Genomic DNA, 23,316 nt, shown 5'->3' with positions numbered 1-23,316 from the left:
AAAGTCAAGGATCCTATTTTTAAAGTTGCAGATATAGATAAAATATTTAAGCGATATAGGAAAATGTATACGATAAGAAAGTCTCCTTTCAAAATCCAAAAAGAAAATATCTTTCTTTTCCGTCAAATCGATTAAATCAACCTTTCTTGCCATAAAGCTTGTATTGTCATGCTGTATTATAGCAATTCACCGTATCTTCATTTTCGTACTAGTAAATGGATGTTCGATTTTTAAACATTCTATATCTATACCCTTTATGCACTGTAGATTATTATGTTGTTCAATGCTGGTATGGTCGTAATTCTTTTGATTTCTTTGTAATTTTGTGTTGAATAATTTTGTCATATTCTAGATGAATACTTTATTTAGAAATGTATAATTCACATCAAAAATCTATAAAAAAAAAAAATCAATACAGCATTAGAATAATTTTCGATTCTTCAGTATTTAAACTCTAAATATTAGTATTACAGTAAAAAAAATTGGCATGGATCCATGTAGGATGATAACCAAATTATGAAATTGTTCCCTGTATACTTTGGTGTAGTATGTATGATGAATAATAAATCATAATGTATATTATATATTGTGTTTGAGCAAGCATGCAATCAGACACAAAGCAGTCAGTGGAATTCATTAAAACAAATGACAAGACAGTTCTAGCATCTACTACATCGTTTTCTCAAAAATATCAGTCCATCGTATAAATAAGTTTTCAATATTTTGCAAAGTGTACCCTCTTTGCGTTTGCTCATCAGAGGTGTTGCATTTCATCTCCAAATACCCTTTTTGTTTACAGCCCCCACTTTATACCCCACCACCACTTGTTTTCGTCCTATAGGCCTACACCAACAAAAGCCATTAAAAACAGACATTTTCATTTTTAAGATGAATGTAATACGGTATATGCTCTTCATTGACTTATTGAACGTGTTTGATTTGATTTATTGATCGTTGAATGGGTAGCTGGGCTAAAAGTAATATGTTTCGAACACAATTCAGAGCAAACAAACATTGAAAATTTCATCAAAATCAGACAAGGAAAAACAAATTTATGTATCTTAGTTTTGCATTATTTTGATGAAAGAGTTGTATGCTTGTCACCTGCACACGCACTCACTTGCACACACTTCATCTTGCCCCTTTGTCTTCCCCCTTTCCTTCTATTATATTTTAAGCAATATAAGTGACATCACTTTTAAATAATAAAGACCCAGTATTTTTATTATGGTTTCCATGTAGCCTCTTTTCCCCTGCCTGCTATTATTTCAAGCTCGAATTAGAAAGTCAAAAAGGGGCCTAAGCTTTCGATCCTAGCAGAATCTTCGTCGGAGGCAAAATGACAAACATATAAAGTGGAACAACCATAATATAGACCACAAACAAGCTACAGCAACACTAGAAACAAGGAGACAAAAGGGGCATTAGTGAGTAGAGAAGACCAATCAGGTTAGTGAAGGGGATGAAAGAAAAGGAGTAGGCATGCAGACACAAAGGGAAGTTAGTGTAAGTAAGGCCAGTAAAAGACCTCAAGCCAAGAGGGATTAAAATAATGAGGCAGGCAACATCAAACAGGATCTGGAACAAAACAGTGATAATGGGATGAAAAACAAGAGAATTAGTGAGAGGTGGGTCAAACAGGTTACAAAGAAAGGCTTAATAAACTGGTGCATAAGAGTGGGGGAAAAAAAGAAAAAGAATGGGGAACAACTGATAATGTGCAAAAGACATATAAGTATATATGATAAAGCTTTCAGCTTACGATAGCTGGCCTCTGCATTTAAATTCATTTGTTATTGTTTACATGAATATTATGTCTATATATCTACTTAACTACTATACAATTTATTGTCACCTTTGTAACTTGATCATTATGTATGTTTGATTTTATATCATTGTTATCAATTTGTAATTTTGATATATTAATAAATGCAAAAATACCTGCTTAAAAAAAAATTACGAATATACAAAGGGCAGGCTGATGATGTCATATCCCAACTTATTCATTTGTATTCTATTATATGAAATTGCATTTATTCCAATTTTCTCCTCAGCGACGCCACGGCGCGCCGCGCCGTGGCGTCGCTGAGGAGAAAATTGGTGGGGGGGGGGGGGTGGCAACACATGCCCCGTGATTTTTCAAGCACTGAAAATAAAAGGAAAAAAAACAGAAAAAGGTGGAAGAAAAGTTAAAGAAGAGAGTTTAAAAAGAGATATCAGAGTGATGAAACCGCAATACACCTATTTTATTCAACTGAGCTGAGAGAGAAAAAATGACGTCACATTAAATATTTAAGTCATCTTGCCCGGCCTATCGAAAGTACCTTGGCGCCGCCCATATATCTCTATTTGAGATATCATTGTCAATAAAAGAAAAAAATAATTTATGTATTTACATTTCTGTATATGAAAATTCCTTACTGTGCTATCGAAAGTAATTATATGTAGTTTTTTTTCTTTTCTATAATGATAAAACCACTAGTGGATTATGAGGCGCCGAATGTACCAATATTATATAGAACAATTATTTGTTATATAATCATTATTTATTAAATAATAACTATTATTTATATATAATTTACATTTTATTTGTAAATAACTACTATTATATAAAATATCATTTCTAATTATTTATATATAATTCCAAGTAATACTTCATTATTTGTAAATAATAATAGTTCGACATTCCATTATTTATAAATAATGATTATTTGTTTTTCATTATTTATAAATAATGATTATTTGTTTTTCATTATTTATAAATAATGATTATTTGTTTTTCATTATTTATAAATAATGATTATTTGTTTTTCATTATTTATAAATAATGATTATTTGTTTTTCATTATTTATAAATAATGATTATTTGTTTTTCATTATTTACAAATAATGATTATTTGTTTTTCATTATTTATAAATAATGATTATTTGTTTTTCATTATTTATAAATAATTTGTTGAGTTTTCCATTATTTATAAATAATGATTATTTGTTAAATAATGAAAACGTCTACTTCATTATTTATAAATAATTTTTTCGAGTGCACCATTATTCTCATTATTTATAAATAATCATTATTTAATGTTCGAGTTTTCCATTATTTATAAATAAAGATTATTTGTTAAATAATGAAATATCTACTTCATTATTTATAAATAATAATTTTGTTTCAATATCCCATTATTTATAAATAATCATTATTTATAAACAATTTTTACAGTTTGCCATTATATACAAATAATCATTATTTATATACAAATAACCATTATTTATTAAATAATGCCATTATTTATTAAATAATGCCATTATTTATTAAATAATGGAAAACTCGCTATAACATGCAAATGTGGGACCGCCCATGATATGAATATTCATGATGCGATTTCCTTTTTCGTGATTTTTCTTCACAAATTTTTGTCCATTTCCTCTTCATAATGACATTTCTTGAAGCAATTTTCTAGGGATATGGTCTGATTGTAATATTCTTCATTTTCTATATAACTTCGTCTTCGTAGAAATATCAAAAAGTGTAATTTTATACGATTTTTCTTACAGTTCACAATCCCCATAGGCGCGCGTGTACGGTAGGGACAACCGGTGAATCGACGGAGTGCTCTTCATCGAAATACTACGTTGGTTGGTCCCCGGAAGTGGCGGGCGGAATTTAGCCCGAATCCTCGATGGAAGTCGATCAAGTGCATATGAGCTGAGAGAGTGAAATATCAGTGTACTTGTACAGGCCCTTCTACTTTTTATAAATATTTCTTGTTGCTTTTTTTGTTAAGTTAATTTTTCCTGGTGTAGAAATAAGTTTCAGTTCTAATAATGCACTTCAAATACATTTTGGAGTGTCTGTTTGAGGCGTTTGGGGCGATTTCACCCTGGCCCCAAAATGCTCGCAACGACAATACGGGGGCATGATGACCCCTAATTTTTTAAAAACTTATTTTTCTATTGAAAATTATCACAAAATTCACCAAAAGTGTGCACGAAAGCCTTCGTATTTCACTTTTAAAACTCCAAAAAGTGCCCAAATGACAAGCTTGGTCGCTTCGCTGTGTCGCTTTCAACTTGAGAACGTTTACGCGTCTGCTTCCCCCCCCCCTCCTCCGAAAGAAATTCTGTATACGGCCATGCTCTAAAGAGCCTGGCACATTGATTTATGTATACTTCATTTTCATTATTTTTATCTCATTATCATCATGGCCTTACGCAGAATTTTTTCCGGGGGGGGGGGGGGGTGGGGGGAGCAGGACGCGCGTAAACTTTCTCATAAAAATCTTGAGAAAGCGAAGCGACCAAGCTTGTCATTTGAGCTTGGTCGCGTCGCTGTCTCGCTTTCAAGATTTTTTTGAGAAACTTTACGCGCGTCCTAGCTGCCCCCCCCCCCCCGGTAAAAATTCTGTGTAAGGCCATGATGATAATGTGATAAAAATAATGAAAATGAAAAGTACATATAAATCAATGTGCCATATGCTCTTTTGAGCATGGCTGTTCACAGAATTTCTTTCGGGGGGTGGGGGCAGACGCGTGTAAACGTTCTCAAGTTGAAAGCGAGACAGCGAAGCGACAAAGCTTGTCATTTGGGCTTGGTCCCGTGGCTGTCTCGCTTTCAAGATTTTTTTGAGAAAGTTTACGCGCGTCATGCTCCGGCCCCGGCCCCCCCTGGAAAAAATTCTGCGTAAGGCCATGTTGATATAATGAGATAAAAATAATGAAAATGAAAGTATACATAAATCAATGTGCCAGGCTCTTTAGAGCATGGCCGTATACAGAATTTCTTTCGGAGGAGGGGGGGGGGGGGGGGGGGAGCAGACGCGTAAACGTTCTCAAGTTGAAAGCGACACAGCGAAGCGACCAAGCTTGTCATTTGGGCACTTTTCGGAGTTTTAAAAGTGAAATACGAAGGCTTTCGTGCACACTTTTGGTGAATTTTGTGATAATTTTCAATAGAAAAATAAGTTTTTAAAAATTTAGGGGTCATCATGCCCCCGTATTGTCGTTGCGAGCATTTTGGGGCCAGGGTGAAATCGCCCCAAACAGACACTCCAAAATGTATTTGAAGTGCATTATTAGAACTGAAACTTATCTCTACACCAGGAAAAATTAACTTAACAAAAAAAGCAACAAGAAATATTTATAAAAAGTAGAAGGGCCTGTACAAGTACACTGATATTTCACCCTCTCAGCTCATATGCACTTGATCGACTTCCATCGAGGATTCGGGCTAAATTCCGCCCGCCACTTCCGGGGACCAACCAACGTAGTATTTCGATGAAGAGCACTCCGTCGATTCACCGGTTGTCCCTACCGTACACGCGCGCCTATGGGGATTGTGAACTGTAGGAAAAATCGTATAAAATTTCACTTTTTGATATTTCTACGAAGACGAAGTTATATAGAAAATGAAGAATATTACAATCAGACCATATCCCTAGAAAATTGCTTCAAGAAATGTCATTATGAAGAGGAAATGGACAAAAATTTGTGAAGAAAAATCACGAAAAAGGAAATCGCATCATGAATATTCATATCATGGGCGGTCCCACATTTGCATGTTATAGCGAGTTTTCCATTATTTAATAAATAATGGCATTATTTAATAAATAATGGCATTATTTAATAAATAATGGCATTATTTAATAAATAATGGCATTATTTAATAAATAATGGTTATTTGTATATAAATAATGATTATTTGTATATAATGGCAAACTGTAAAAATTGTTTATAAATAATGATTATTTATAAATAATGGGATATTGAAACAAAATTATTATTTATAAATAATGAAGTAGATATTTCATTATTTAACAAATAATCTTTATTTATAAATAATGGAAAACTCGAACATTAAATAATGATTATTTATAAATAATGAGAATAATGGTGCACTCGAAAAAATTATTTATAAATAATGAAGTAGTAGACGTTTTCATTATTTAACAAATAATCATTATTTATAAATAATGGAAAACTCAACAAATTATTTATAAATAATGAAAAACAAATAATCATTATTTATAAATAATGAAAAACAAATAATCATTATTTGTAAATAATGAAAAACGAATAATCATTATTTATAAATAATGAAAAACAAATAATCATTATTTATAAATAATGAAAAACAAATAATCATTATTTATAAATAATGAAAAACAAATAATCATTATTTATAAATAATGGAATGTCGAACTATTATTATTTACAAATAATGAAGTATTACTTGGAATTATATATAAATAATTAGAAATGATATTTTATATAATAGTAGTTATTTACAAATAAAATGTAAATTATATATAAATAATAGTTATTATTTAATAAATAATGATTATATAACAAATAATTGTTCTATATAATAATGGTACATTCGGCGCCTCATAGTGGATAGGACTTTGATGACATGTTAATAGCGCCCTCTTGTGTCGAGGTATAAATAATATTAAGAGCAGCAGCTCCTGTGGAGTTTTATTTAATGTAGTATGATTTTTAATCATCCAGTCATAACTCAGTTTCAAACTTTGTAGCGGTGGGAGGGGGGGGGGAGGCACTCCACGATCATTCCCATCATCATCACCACCACCACCATCATCATCACCATGATCATTGCCACCATTGTCATGATCACACCATCCATAACCATCGTTGTCATCAACACCATCATAATCACCACCATCATCATCATCATAATCATTATCACCATCATCATCATCGTAATCATTATCACCATCATCATCATCGTCATCGTTGGCATCATCATCATAATCATCATCATTGTCATCATCACCTCCATCATCATCATCACCATAATCTACATAATCATCATCATGAACAGCACCATCATCCTCCTCCTCATCATCACTAACATCACCATCATCGTAACCATCATCATCATCATAATCAATATCATTATAACCTTTAACACCATCATCACCACCACCACCATCACCACCATCATCATAATCGTCGTCATCATATCACCATCATCGTTATCACCATTGCAGGTCTGATTTTTTTCTGTATTTTCGACAAAATCAACTACATGTCATTCTTATTTTTTTACACCGAGAAATTGCCGTTTCAAATTTTATAAATGCTGTTTACTAAATGAACCTTATGGTAGTTATTTAAACAGTGTAAACAAGAGTTTAATTGAAATAAAAGGTTTAATTTTTAATACTTAATTTTCAATTAATTAAGCATGGCTGATCAAAATGTTAAATAACTACTGTAAGGTCATATAATTAAACAACATATTTTACTGTGTAACATCATAGTTTTAAAGAGTAACAGACAAAGTTGACCAGGGCCTAATTTCATTGGGTTAGGGTTACTGTTATGACAACTTTGCTATCCATTATTAAAGGACAAGTCCACCCCAACAAAAATTTAGTTTGATTAAAAAGAGAAAAATCAAACAAGCATGGCACTGAAAATTTCATAAAAATTGGATGTACAATAAGAAAGTTGTGACATTAAAGTTATGCTTAATTTCAAGAAATAGTTATATTCACATACCGGTGAGTAGACTAATGACATCATCCACTCACTATTTCTTTTGTACTTCATTACATTGAATCTCCTCATTGTCATGTGAAACAAAGTTTTATTCCTCCCTCAAAAAGTGTGGATCACACAAGAGGGTCCACATTGTCAAATCTGTAAAAATTGAAATATTATATAATTCAAACAATAAAAAACAAAATAAATAGTGGATGAGGGACATCATCAACTCTCTCATTTGCATATCACTGAGTTGTGCACGACTCTTTCGTGAAAAGTAAGAGAAACTTAAAATTGTCATAACTTTCTTATTTTACATCCGATTTTGATGAACTTTTCAGTGTTATGCTTTTTTTCTTTTTTCTTTTTATTCAAATCAACTTTTTCTGGATTGGACTTGACCTTTTTTCTAAAGTAGTGCAGCACCTCCTGGAAATTAGATTGGTATGATATATAACAGGCCTGATATATAATGTAAGAGATTTGATCAAAATCACCTTTTGTTGAGCGACCCCCCTCTTTTGCTTGTCAAATTTGATTTAATCAAAATCAACTTCATTTGGGAGTGAAAGCCTTTTTTCTTTTTTACTTGCCTTTTTTTTAAATGAAATCACCTTGTTTTTTGCTTGTCAAATTTGCTTTGATAAAAATCACATTCATCTGGAACTAAAAACCTTTTTATTTTTTTTCATATTCTTTTGGCTTGACTACTTTTTAAAAACCAAAATCACCCTTACTTTGGAGAAAAAACATCCCTTCTTTTATCGCTTGTCAAATTTGTTTGGAACCACCATCATCAGGAATTAAAAACCTTTTTTTATTATTTATCTATTTATATTTTAAAATAAAAATCACATACACTAGGGAGTTTCAGTGAAGATCGACTTAAAAACAACAACCTTTTTTGTAAAACAAACCAGCACCCCACGCTCTTTAAACATCACTCTCATGTCTCTGCAATAGGACACTGTTGCCATGGTAGTTATCATTGGATGGGGAATATAAAAATATTATCTACAAAGGAGGACTGTATGCTATGGACGACTGGTTTAAAATATCTATTATTGAGAGGAAAAGGAGAAAGTGATACCACATTCACAGCAGGTTTAAGAATGCAAGAAAGTACATTTACATTTATTTGTACATGGCAAAAATGATGACATATGATATCCCAATTCAAACATACAATTATAATCATACTTACAATGAAAGCAAACATCTGGTGCCCGTCTTACAAAGAGTTGCGATCGATCGGATCAATCGCAACTATGGAAAGCCAGCAAAGTCAACATATAAAATGCATGTTACAAAAAAAACCTAGATATGAATGTATATCCATCAATTTATTGATTTCTTGACAATTTGGTATGATCTCCTTTGTTTACAAGGGACATTTTGCAAATACAGTAGAAAAAATTATGACACTGATGGATTTCCATAGAGTTACGATTTGTTCTTTGTAAGACGGGCCCCTGGGCTCCGTAACACAAAGGTTAGCTATTAATCGCTAAATGAAATGACCAATTAAGATCATCAGTGCATGCAGTTTGCTTAGTAGACTGACTAGGAACCAATCAGAATTGTTCTTTCATATTAGGGATCAAACACTAATCTTTGTGTTACGCGGACCTGGTGTGTTTGCCCTACATTTTCCCCCACTTGTCCCATAATGGAGACAAGATTAAATAGTAGGGAAGATGCCCTATACTAATAGGGCAACAAAACTTCACATTTCAAAAGTTATATATAAGCCTCTCTTAAGTGTTTGTATGAAATAACATGATTTAATTTTTTTTCTTCAATTGGTTGGAATTTCAAAGTGAATAAATAACCCCCGCAAAAAATAGCACGCAAAAATATTTTCTTTTACTTTTAAGAAACGCTCACCAGCTAAACTTGCCTACCCTTCACAAAACTTACATAATACAAGGCTTTTCTTCCTACCAGTACATGTCGCATTTGGGTGGAGAGTGGCAAATGTACATATATGTCTTACCAAATAATATACACATAAATAACATAGTGGGATTAGAACCTCAGACCTTCTGACCCAAAGTCAATATTTTGATTGTCAGGAGACCTCAACTGGGTTATTATCCTTGGTTATTATGATCTGAATTTCGATTCAGCTCTGAAGTTCTTATGCAAAAATTATTAAGTGATACAAGTTTTATCATTACTTCTTTTAGTTATTTTTCATAAAAGAATAGGAAAATTGGTTTGCTTATTTTAATACCCCCAGTATATGGACACTGTCCTTGAAAGGCGAATTAAAAATATTTTGAACTATAATAAGATCACACTCTTATAATATAAACAGTTTAATACACAGACCTGTTCAGTCAATTCCAGAACACTTTTCTGTTTCTTCAGAAGGGATATGGCAATCAATGTTAAAATAATCACATGTGATTTCATAAAAAGAGAGATTTACATTTCATCAACTACAATGTACAGAGTATAGAAGTGCATAAAACGTGATTTAAAAATAGAGTTTATAAACATAGATACATTGTACAAAGACCGAGTTGATCAAAAATTGTATAATACATTTTTTACAATACACACTTGGTCTGTTGGGTATGGTGGAGTTGAATTCTCAAAAAAAGAAAAAAAAATCTCAAACAAGTGGTTAAAACATTTCTTTTCGGAACCAGGTGGTCCTGGTCCTAAGGCTATGGGGATTTTTAATTCAATATCTGATTATTAATATTGCCAAAATTTAATAGTAAATACACAATATTAAACTTAACGGCAAGAAATTCAACAAAACTCAATGTCTTAAACCATGCAGTGAAGTTTTGTGCTCCCTCACAAGTTTTAAAACCACAAGTGTACAAAAAACTATTGTGTTGTTTTTCTGCTACAAGTAGACACATTTTAGCAATCAGAACAAAAGTTAGTCACACTCAATTCAATCTGTTTTTCATACTGGATTAAAGAACTTGATGAACAGGATGAAAAAAAGTAGGCTTGAAGATTTTAACTGAAATCAACCTTGGTAATAAAACGATTTACAAGAAAGCAGAAAATTCCATAAGATCATAAGCAGGAAAAACGGCCCCCTTGCAAACAATATCCCATAATTGCCCTGCTACAAGATGAATTACAAATGTAATGTATTTTAAATGTAAAGTATCATACATTGCCGTCAGATTTACAAGTAATTCAGAGCGAATTCTCACTGTAATTTTAAAAATATTTTTACTCTGTATGCAACTCCATACAATGGTGCTACAGAAAAGAAAGGTTATTATTTACTGTTTAAATATGTTTTGTGTGAAAAAGTCTCTGATTATAAAAAAATACTGGTAGAAGGCATCAGCAGGGAAGAGCCGAGCAGGCACGCATCTCCTTGAGCGGGTCACAGGGGGCGCCATCACCCCTCGCTCTCCTCACGACATCTCTCATGCGAAACTCGACGCCCATCCCGCAGGAAACCGAACATTCGGACCACGGCCCCCACTCGCTCATACGGCAGTCGCGTGATTTTGAAACTGCAAAGAAAAGAATGGTTAAAGATAGAATCCAGTTGTACTCATGATTTTGAAGTGATTTATGTATGTATGAATAAAACAACCTGTGCAAAGGGATTACGGAAGAAATTGTGTAATTGCTGAGAAATTAGCAAAATTAGTTGTAGCTATACTACAGGGATTCCTGTTTCTTCTCTACTGTATTATGGAGCCTAATCTTTAGCTATGGACCAATGCTACATTGTATGCTACAGATATGGGATGCAAAAAAAAAAACAATTATAATGTTCACAGAGTTCTTTTCCCATAGTAGTGAAGAAAATGTTTCTAGTTACAGAAATGACGAGGGAGGGGGGGGGGGGTCTACACCTTAGAAGCTTTACTTTTCAAAACACGTACCCCTCCACTTTTATTGCGATGCATAGAAATTCGCATATTTCATGTAGATGATGTATTTTTTTGTCCAGTTGAAATAATTAATCATGAAATATATTTTTTGATTTGTGGAATATGAATAAATAAATCAAAATTAATCCTGAGTGGAGAGTAAGGGCCTCTGACTTGAATCCTTACCGCATCTTGCAACGTTGCAGGACTGCCTCTCCCTCGTTGGTCCGCATTCCTGTCCGCCATTGCGAGGTCTTTGTTTGATCATCCTCTGACGTAGCATCTTGCCCTTCCCACAACTCTTGGAACACTCGGACCACTCGCCCCACGCTGACATCATACAGTCTACCACCTTACCTACAAGACACAATAATATAAATATACATAGGATTTATACATAGTGTCTTTTCTATTTTGATTAAATGCTCATGGCGCTTAGGACACAGCAAAAACAACAAAAAATTAAAGATCTACACATATTAGGTGAATATGGATATTGCCCAAGTCATTATATATACTATGCTTTAGATCCTTTAATTGGGAACTATATAATCATATATTCATTCTTATACCTTAAGTTCTTAACAAAACTGAATATGGATATAGCAGTGGCCCATCTTATAAAGAGTTGTGATTAATCCAATCAATCGCAACTATGGAAAGCCAGCAATGTCAACATCTATAATGCATGTTTGTTCAAAATATTTTCTAGAAATGACATATATTCATATGTTCACTGTTTTCTTGACAATTCAGTATGCTTCTATTTGTTTTCAAAGGACATTGAGCAAATTTCCGAAAGAAAAAATTATGACATTGATGGATTTCCATACAGTTTTGATTTATTGAATCAATCGTTACTCTTTGTAAGACGGGGCCCAGGAGTAATAAGGAGTAATAATAATAAATAATCTGTTTTTGTTCTTCAAATTGGCAATGATCACTAATAATTCTATTCATTTTCATACCTTGAAAAAAAAAATGGTAGTAGCATGTGAAGAAATGACTAATCTGCTTTTGTTCCTTGGATTGGCAATAACCACTCATGATTCTCCTCATTTTTATATCTTGAACATTCAAAATCTTTTCTAGATAAGATAATGAATCAGGGGTGTGAGTGCATGGTCACAAATAGAAATAGAAAGAGCTGCCATACTTTTTGTACAGAGGAAGGCCAAAAATAAGCTGAAATTAAGCTGAAAATCAAAACAAAAAAATCTGAAATCAGATAAAAATCTGAACTCTCACACCCCTGATGAATTCATTGTTTTCTTGACAATTTGGTCTGTTCGCCATTGTTCACAAAGGACATTGTGCAGATTTCCTGTACAAAAAATTATGACACTGATGGATTTCCACAGATTTACCATCGATTGGATCAATCGTAACTCTTTGTAAGACGGGGCCCAGAATGGTTGTGACTTGTTTTGCAAATCTTGTGAAAATAAGGTCTCTGGAGCCCCGAAATGAATGCTCCTTTCGTGCTTGATTGACGACCATGAATTGAAAATACTTGAAAGAATACACCATTATACACTGTATGCATATAATTCCTTGAGGCATTGTGCCCTGCGATGAAAATTAATATCTGCTGTGGAAAATATGCTTTCCATCAAAATCCCAAATCCTTCTTCACTCATCCACACGGGCTTCTATGATTACAAATTGAAATTTCATCTTAAATCTTATTAATACAGTATGGATTTATCGGCCTCCATTCGTCGCCATGGTAACCAGCCATTTTCAGCGTGGTAACCAAGAATCTGATTGAGCCCCCTGCTTGGCGTGATAATTACATCCTGATTGAAACAATTTGCATTTTGAAGCCACTCTAGAAAGTTAAAGGGGAATCTAATCCAAATTGAAATGATAATTTGCAACTACACCCACTTTTTGCACTTTCCATTTGGTCTCATCTCACATGGTCTAATCCTAGTTTGTCTACTAGTCATTTGGTAAATTCAATTGAATTAATTGCCACTTGGGCTACACCCACTTGGTCTACTTTCCATTTGGTCTCATCTTAGTTTGTCTACTAGCCATTTGGTAAATTCAACTGAATTAACCACCACTTGGTCCACACCCACTTTGTCTACTTTCCATGTGGTCTCATACTCCATCTACTATTAGTTAGTCTACTTAACCATCTGGGCTGTGTCTCACAAAAAGTTGCGATTGATCCAATCAACCTCAACAATACGAAAATCCATTTGCAACTCTTTGTCAGACCGGACGCTGGTCTAATTGCCATTTTGCTTTTAAGAAGGTTCCCATTTCATTTCATTCTGTTATTTAATAATTTTGCATTATTTTGTAATTTTACTGTTGAACTTGAAGTTAAATAAAATTGAAAATTGAAAAATTGAAATTGAACTTTATTTCCTTCCTTCCTTCCAATTTTCCATCCACTCTTCCATCAATCAATCAATCAATCAACCAACCAACCAATCCCATTAACCAATGTGTCTTTTTCCAGTTAGGCTATTCCATTTTCATCTAACACACGCTTGTTCTGACACCACTCAGTACACATGACTAGATGAACTGCTTATGAGTCAAATTTTCATTTGACAAAGTGTAAAATAATTATAAGTACATGAAGTGGAAATATGACCACCTGGTCATTAAACAAAATGACATTTAGACCAAGTGCTACAAACAAGGTATAAAAGAGACTCCGTAATTTTTACTTAATCATCTCTGATGGTTCAACGCTAATCTAAAGTAAACATAACTTAATTAGTTGTTGTTTGTGTTATATGTATATTGTTTGGTTTCTTTGAATTTTTTTTATGTAATATATTCTTAGTAACTAAATAAACGCAAAAATAAATATCAACTATATTAATAAGCCGATAAATCTTGACTTACCTCTTCTGTTAGGGGGCATAACCTCTATATTAGTACCTAAAGGAAATACAAACATAGATGAATTAACATTAGTTAGCTATCTTTAACCCCTCCCCATGGTGCTTTGGTTATCTTAAGAACAAGACAGGGGCCACGGAACGGTTTCCAAAGGGGGGGGGGGCTGACCATGCAAAAAATCACAATCATATGGTCATTTTTACGTTTTTGTACACGGTTTTGGAAATAAGTGGGGGCTAAAGGCCCCCCCGCTTCCGCGGCCCCTGCAAGATACCTGCGCCCCCGTCTTACAAAGAGTTACGATCGATCCAATCAATCTCGACTAGATGGAAATCCATCCATACCATAATTCTTTCTACAGGAAATTTGCACAATCTCCTTTGTGCAAAGAGAATCACATTGAATCTTCAAGAGAATGATGAATGTAGGAATATATATATCTAAAAAGGATTTTGAACAAATTTGCATTTGCCGTCCATAGTTGTGGTTGTTCAGATCAATGGCAACTCTTTGTAAGACGGGGCCCTGGCCTAATGCAAGACCTCTACGACCTTTAACCTTTGAACTCATGACCCCCCCAAATCTAATCAGACAGATCATTGTCCCTCTAACATACATACATCAGCCAAGTTTGAAATGGAAATTTGTTACTGTGAGAACAAAATTCAAGTATATCAAGAACTGTAAATTTTCACCTTTGACCTCATGACCCCCCCACAAACAGAGCACTGCTATACTGTAGGTATACCTGGACTAAGTTTCATAGTGATCCATTAGTTACTGTACATGTAAGAATAAATAATGGGATGCTGGACAGGCGCTTAATTGCGCTTTGTCGGCAAGGTTCAAGCCAATTATGCTAAAAATACCGCCTACGAAGGATAATAAACTGTTACTGAACTTAGTAATTGTGTTTTGTCAGGTCAAGTCTGAATGTGCCTGATTGTAAACTCACCTTCAGGGATAATCTCAATGGTCTTCGGTGGCATGGTGACTCCAATGTGCTTTGGAGGCATTGTAGGTTCTTGAACCATGACCTTTGATGGCATTGTGGGTTCATGACCTCCCATGACCTTTGGAGGCATTGTTGGGTCATGACCTCCCATGACCTTTGGAGGCATTGTTGGGTCATGACTTCCCATGACCTTGGGAGGCATTGTTGGAACAGACAGTCCCATGACCTTTGGAGGCATCGTGGGGTCATGACCTCCCATGACCTTTGGTGGCATCGTGGGGTCATGACCTCCCATGACCTTAGGCGGCATTGTGGGATTGCCACCCATCATTGGCTTCTTGGGCGGCATGCCTCCATGTGCACCACCTGAAACAAAGTGTAAAACAAAATTGTAAAGTTGTAAAGTATAGCAGATTGATATTATTAAATTAATCTCTATGATCAGTAGGCTCCTGTCCAAATTAATAAGGTGAAAATCTTTGGGGAGAATTCACAAATTGATTGTTAAAGGAAAACTTAAAGGAGAATGAAACTCTTGGAGCAAGTTAGCTTTTGTGAAAGCAGAAAAATCAAAGAATAAGATCAACAAACGTTTGAGTAAAATAGGACTAGCAATAGAAGAGTTATGAGCATTTGAATGTCGAGATCACTAATGCTATGGAGATCCTCCCATTGGCAATGCGACCAAGATCTCTGATGTCACAGATGAACAACTCTCCCCTTTTGGACACTGAAAATATACCCCAAAACATCTCTTTTTGCTCATTCTAATCATATGACAAACGATTCATCAATGATATAATGTTGTGAAACCTCTGTACTTGTCCTCTCATAAAGAGAACACCTCACCTTGTGATCGACTCTATAAAAGTGAGAATATATGTGAAATAAATACTAAAGTAATGAGGTAGTTGTACGTGTGTGACATCACAGATCTTGGTCGCATTGCCAATGGGAGGAACTACATGGCATTAGTGATCTCAATATTCAAATGCTCATAACTTTCTTATTATTCATTCAATCTTCCTCAAACTTTCAACAATATGTTTCTTTGATTTTTCTCTTTGATATGGATTCAGCTGGTTTCAAGGGTTTCATTCTCCTTTAAAGGAATTTAAAGTCAGATTTGTTCATTACACTGCCGTCCACTATCAAAAGGAAGTCGGATTTGTAAAATTCATTTCTTTTTTGATTTGAGCTATTTTCTGTATGCTTTACAAGATGTCGAATGAGTTTGATTCTCATACCCCCAAATTCTGAAATACAGACGTTTCAAAGCATGTAATATATATATATATATTCACATTTAACAATGACACATCTTCCTCATTTATCAAGAAACTCCTTACACAGAGTTGCTTTCTCTTTTCAGTGGACGGCAGTACATTTTTTGTTATTGCAATCACGAACAGGATAATTAACTTTTTCATCAACTATATCATTCATATATCAAGAATTTTAACATTATTGTGATAAAGGATATAGTTCTTGATATCACAAATTCATTTTGTGTCATGAAAATGCTGCTTTTGTATCAAGAATTGAATTATAAACATAATAAACAGGAATAAATGGTAAAATGGCTTGCTATATGTATGTTGGGTCAAATTGGATAACACGTTCTGGGGCCCGTTTCATAAAGACTTTCAACTATTGTAACTTTGCCATTATTCTAACTTTTGAAAGAAACTTTGATTGTGATAGGCTATCGGTCACTGTTACCATTATGATTTTAAGATTTTAAGATACAATAATTGAAAAATCTTTATGAAACAGGCTCCAGGGGTTCATTTCATAAAACTTGTTTTATTAAAGTTAAAAGCTACTGAAATCCTTCAATATGATTGGCTGATAGTAAATTCTAAATAGAAATGGCTAATTTGTCATTATAACAAGTTCAGGGGTGACCACATTAGTCGGTTACATGACAATAAAGTAAACTAACCTTGTGAACCAGTGGTATCATCAGTTTCTGTGTTGCTATGGTTACGAACTGATATTCTTTCAAGGACGACTGTTGCAAGAGGAGGGATGGGATCTCCATTGGGGTGAAAGAAGGGCGCCCTTGTGTTGTTTGGATCGGAGCTTGTGATAATACGGATGGGATCGGGTGGATCCATAGGGGAATTCCTGGACTGTGACAAATTATTTGGAATAAAATGATAATAAATAACAAAAATATCAATACTACTACTACTAGTAATATACTACTACTACTACTAACAATAAAAATAACAATAATGATAATAACAATAATAATAATAATAATAATAAAATAACAATAATAATAATGATAATGACAACAACAACAACAATACTGATGATATCAATAATAATATAAATAATAACCATAACAATAATATCAATACTGTATGTGCCTATTTATGCCTTGTTTATATAAAACCATTTCTCAAGCATGGAATGTAATGAAAATTTCAGGATATGATCTTAGTCAGTAGCTTTCTACAATCCAATTTATAAATCTGTAAAACTATAGTGCTTAAAGGGTTATTTTGAATAATAAAAATAGAAACATTGCTGAGAGGGGGTGCTTGATGCCAAATTCAAATTCAAACGGATGAAAAAAATGCAGAATTTAAATTTTAACAGCTGCATGATAACACACTCAATGATTGCTACACTTTTGTAATATTCGAATTATGAAATGATTCTAATCCATATTACCCACACTTTACTGAAAGCTTTTGACGAGCTTCAGGCATAATCAAGGATGAAATCTTTACAAACCATGATTTCAAACAATAGTACATGTAATAATAACGATAGGCATATATATTGCGCCATCTATTTACAAATAAACTATTCCGAGGCGCATTGTTATTATTATCATTACCCCAGCTTTAGCTCAAGCAGCCTTCCAGCGCTCAATGCATTAAAGGAATTAATCCCGCTGGGTACCCATTCACCTCACCTGGGTTGAGTGCAGCACAATGTGGGTGAATTTCTGCTGGAGGAAAACACGCCATGGCTGGGATTGGAACCCTCGACCCTCTGATTGAGAGACGAGAGTCTTAACCACTAGACCACGACACCCCACACAAAACAGTATCAAAACCAACTTTAATACATAAATAAGTAAATAAATGAATAAATAAATAAATAAAACACTAATTATTTACATTGTACATGATGCCACTGTCTGTGCCTGCATCCCAGGGTTGCAGATGGAAAACCTTTCTCTCGACCCATCCACAATCCTCTGTACACAGGTTTTCCTTTGAGATGCCGACACACCAGTCTGGACTGGGACCCATCATGGACACGGCAGACACGAGGTTGCGTTGGGAATCGGTCTTGAAGTACGACGTCATGTTACGGAGTCTAGGACCGTAGGCAGGGAAGAGACCACGGCTGAATATTACGGTCTTGACATCGTCTCCCTGGTTTGAATAGTGGCGAGAGATTAAGAGAGAGAGAGGGGGGGGGGGGAGAGAAAAAAGAGTGTATAAGAATGAACTCTTCATAATGTTTTTTGTTAAAAGCAAAATACACATTTAAATCAGCAAACAAGACAACCAACTGTTGTATGAGTGAAGGTACTCCTTCTAGGCTTATGTATATTACTGGAAGGAGATAAACAGAACGATAGATAGAACGATAGTTAGATACAGGAAGATAAAACGAGAGAGGGGATACAGTATATAGATAGATAGATAGATAGCTAGACAGAGAGAGATAGAAAGATTGAGAAAGATAAACGTGATAGTAAGAGTAAAGTGGATGATGAAAGAAAGAGAGAGAAAAATCATAAAAAGATAGAAGTATAGAGAAAAGAGTCTGATATAGGAAATGAAAGAAGTGTTAAAAAATACAGAAAAAAAAGAATAGAAAAAATAGGATAGGGAGATGATGTGACAGGCATACCAAGGAAAACTAAATTTTATTCAACATTTTTTCTCCCACTGAACACTGAACCTGACATGATCCATAATTCATTCCTAATCCTCTTGCTCACATTATGTTACTCTCAATGGTGATTACATGTAACAAATTATCTGCTGAATAAAACATGTTTTGAACTCATTTCCTTTCAACATATATAAAATCACAGAAATTATAATACATTCGTCTATCAGTCATTGCCCATCTGAGTCATAATGCTCAATATGGTTAGATGTACATGTAACAAATAAAACATATTTGCAGAGCTGCCAACCTCTGTTGACCAAAAAACATACTGATCTATAATCAAAATCATATTTTGAAGGAAAAAAAAAAAAATTTTGTTACAAAAATTGATATATTAGACATACGAAGCGTGCCAATCAAATTTAACAAAAAACATATTTTGCAATAAAAAATCATATTTTGTCACTTTTGATAATGTAAAAACATACTAATATCGTTAAAACATATTAGTTGGCAGCATTGTATTTGTACTCATTTCCTTTCAACATACACATGTATAAAATCATTTTTTAAATAATTTATTCCCTTTTCTGTTTGTCATAATACTAATAAGGACATAACATATTGTCCACTGAATGAAACTTAGAGCCTATTCTGTTCTCATTTCCTTCATCATCATTAGTAGTACTATAATTCATTTTTTCTCCATGTCCATATATGTTTAGAATTACACAAATAAGATGCAATATTGAAACTGCTTTCTGCTGAATACAAATAAAATCTTTATTCCCAATTATCACAATTACTGCAGCATTGTTGCTCAAATTAGTAACATAAATTTTGTTATTATTTTCCAATGGGGGGGGGGGTAGTCTGTTTCAGAGGCACTGAAGAAATCTCTTGCAAATGACAGAGCTCTGGGGGCCATTTCATAAACTGTTTGTACCTTAAGACTGACTTTAAAAACGACTGGTTAACCTTTTTTATGTGCTCAATAATCATCAATGAACATATAATGGTGAATATCATTCACCACAAGAAAGGATCACCAGTAGTTCGTAAAGTCACTCTTAATTTACAAACAGCTTTATGAAACCCACACCTGAAGATGATCAGGGCCAATTTCCCATTAATGACAAAGTTATGTCATTGTTATGAAGCTACTGAAATCCTGCAATTTGATTGGCCAAGGGCAAGTTTGTAATTGATTTTTTTACATTTGGAAGTGATTACATGTTTTATGAAACAGGGTTATGCTGAGATATAGTGATATCATATCTACTCTAGATTGCATTTAAGATGTACTGAAGGGTGGGGGATTTCATGAATCACTTTCATCAGTGATTTCTCACTGACAAATGGGCTCTCAACATGCAAGGATTCTACTTGTCTGGTATACAAATAATGAATGTTTATGAGTGCAATGCAATACTTCATGAGGTGAAAGATCGAATGATCCATTCAACTCGGCTATGCCTCGCTAAATGGATCTTTCATTTCGTCTTTTATCAACTGAAGTATTCTGTCCCTTGCAAAAATGAAAAAAATCATTATTTGTTATATATGACAGCTAAAAAATAGCTAGATCCTTGTAAATGGACATTCATGAATTTGGATGCAAAAGCGTATGCAGTGCTAGCACTGTCTGTTGATTATCGCTATTATCGCGCTGCAAACACAAGTGTTTCAAATGTAGAGCCGATAGTCTCGGCAAGCGTGCAATGGGCAAAATCGTATGGATCCAAAATTGCACGAAAAATGACATCATTGTAATATGGGCTGAATGATCGATTTCAAACAACCTATCAAATGATAAGGATCTATCTACATGTAGGTGTCATATAGTAAATTCTAGTATTAAAAAAAAAACTTAATTTACATACATTATACATTCTATGATAAAATTTACATAATGTGAAAAACAGAGCAAACTGTATCACTGAACAGTTTTGAACTAAAAAATAGAGATAACTTTTGCTTAAAAAATATTGAAAACAGCAATTTGAAGAAGAGTGTGTAGCAAAATAATCAGAAAATAGTAAAATAACATCAAAGTGATCTTGGAATTCAGATAAATTCAGAGTTCTCCAAATATGCCTCCAAATTCAGAAAAGATTTAGCTGAGCCCTGAATTATTCATTGCAAGAGGATGCGATGTCAGTTTGTATCATTCCCGCTCTGACAAATGTTCCTTCATTACTTGATAGTTTCCTATGGTTTGTCTGCATGAAGGCAAATAGCATGCCATATCAAGTGATCTCCAACAGGGGAAGAATAATCATTCATAGAGTTGGTTGGTTTTCTTGTATGCTTTAAGGCTCGGGGAGAGGTGTTCCATATAGCTGTTCCTAAGTCAAGAGCGACTTTAAGAACGACTGGTGAACCTTTCTGCCACGCTAAATCTTTGTCAATGAACATTCAGGTGTATACCATTTACCACAAGAAAAGATCACCAGTCAATCTTAAAGTCGCTCTTAACCTAGCTATAAAGAGCTTTATGAAACGACCCCCAGGCTGAAAATAACATGTTTTGAATCATTATCATACCATATTCCACTATAATTATACTGGTGCACTTTTCACGAAAGGAATTACATTTATGGTTACTTTGTAATTATGGTAGTCACAATGGAAATCTTGATGGTGATTGGCTGCTGAGCCCTGTTACCATGGCAATGACCATAGGACCTACTGGGGAAGTTACCAATAAAAGTTTGTTTGTTCACCGTAATTAATGGACAAAAAAATTGGGGTCAGTCTGCATTTTCATTCTTTTAAAGGTACGATATGAAATAGCTAGACATAATTTTCTATGAAGATAAAGATTGTTCAGGCACAACTGTACTCTGATTATATATGGAAAATGTTCTGCTGCACTTTTAGCCAATTCTTATTACTTTGTTGATTTAAAGTGATTGGTTAACATTGGTTTGACTTTTAAAAAATCTGAGCTAGAAGGTCACACTTGTCACCTGTGTCTGTGATATGTTACAAAAATGAAGCCCAGAAAAAAATTGCGTTTGAAAATAATCATTTAGTGCTTCAAAAATTGAAATATAAAGTGACCGAAAACACCATCTTAATTTCATCCCATACACTTATGTGTACTAGCTATTTAGGCGTCTATAAGACAACTATTTACAAAATCGGGGTTTGCCTTGTAGTTTAAGCTTTTCATTCTCAATAATGGTTGTTTTCAGGGTTTATTAGTTCTAAAACATGTGCTTGTACACATGTTTCATCTTGGTTTTAGAATTGTTTAAATCGGCTGCTCACAAAGTTAAACAATACCTTTAAAGGAGAAAAATGTATGACGGTCCATCTGCAAATTTTATTTTTTTGGGGTCAAAACTGATTGTTTACCTGCTGTTTGATCTCTCTCTCTAGCGCGTAAGGACTGCCCCACTCAGCAACCATCTTAATACCTCTGGAAGCATATTGACCATAATCCCATATAGTGTAGTCTGAACTGTGAGAGGCACCAATCAAGTCGGACCAGTGATTGCCGTTACCTGAGAAAAGAAAAGGTTTGTTGGTCCAAAAGTATGTTATTCCGAAGGTTCAATAGTCAAAAATTAATCAAGCTTTATATAGTTTATTAGATATTTCGAACTAGAAAATATTATACCCTCACTTGCCCCATGTACAGGCGTATTGTCCTTTTTACAAATTACACATTACGCAATTTATGTTATATACCGGTATGTAAAGAAATGAGTTTTTATTGACTTTTTGGTACATGATTGGAGATCTTTTCATCAGGTACATTTCATTAAAATGTCAACAACATATTTTTCACTTACTGAAATGCCATACCGCGTATTTCAATAATTCAGAGCAAAACTCCACAAAAAAAGAGAAAGTTAATTTACCAAAAATTACCGACTTGTGTAAAAATGGGAAAATGACAAGTGAGGGTGTGTGTAAGGGACTCTGTTCTAATGTGGTCATGTGGGCGTTGTGGTCTAGTGGTTGAATACGACTCTCGTCTTTCAATCTGAGGGACGTGGGTTCGATTCCAAGCCATGGCATCTTTTCCTACAGCATGGAAATCTGTCCACGTTGTGCTGCACTCAACCCAGGTGAGGTGAATGGGTACCTGGTAGGAATCTATTCCTTGAAATGCAGCGCGCGTAACAGCTGCTCTGCTAAAGCCAGGGTAATTATGCTACATTACTGGAGAGCACTAAGAGACCACTGATAAAGTAAGTGTTAAGTGCTATACTGTATAAGAAAGTTCCACGCTACATT

General features: G+C 34.1%; 1 protein-coding gene across 2 annotated transcripts in view; it reads right to left on the bottom strand.

The window, feature by feature from the left end:
• Positions 1-8,614: 8,614 nt before the first annotated feature.
• LOC129282759 (spondin-1-like) overlaps positions 8,615-23,316 on the bottom strand; it is a 31,802-nt gene continuing 17,100 nt past the window's right edge. For both annotated transcript variants that reach the window (XM_064113641.1, XM_064113642.1), the window contains exons 4-10: positions 22,429-22,577; positions 18,336-18,596; positions 17,141-17,330; positions 15,196-15,561; positions 14,244-14,279; positions 11,559-11,729; positions 8,615-11,006 (exon numbers count right to left, since the gene is read on the bottom strand). In XM_064113641.1, the coding sequence (XP_063969711.1) occupies positions 10,831-11,006; positions 11,559-11,729; positions 14,244-14,279; positions 15,196-15,561; positions 17,141-17,330; positions 18,336-18,596; positions 22,429-22,577 (1,349 nt within the window). In that variant the 3' untranslated portion in view covers positions 8,615-10,830. The remainder of the gene's footprint in view (positions 11,007-11,558; positions 11,730-14,243; positions 14,280-15,195; positions 15,562-17,140; positions 17,331-18,335; positions 18,597-22,428; positions 22,578-23,316) is intronic.

This window comes from Lytechinus pictus, chromosome 19 (genome assembly GCF_037042905.1).
Source record: "Lytechinus pictus isolate F3 Inbred chromosome 19, Lp3.0, whole genome shotgun sequence".
In the NCBI taxonomy this organism is placed as follows: domain Eukaryota; kingdom Metazoa; phylum Echinodermata; class Echinoidea; order Temnopleuroida; family Toxopneustidae; genus Lytechinus; species Lytechinus pictus.
The sequence above is the reverse complement of the archived record's forward strand: the minus strand, read 5'-3'. Positions and strand labels throughout refer to the sequence as shown.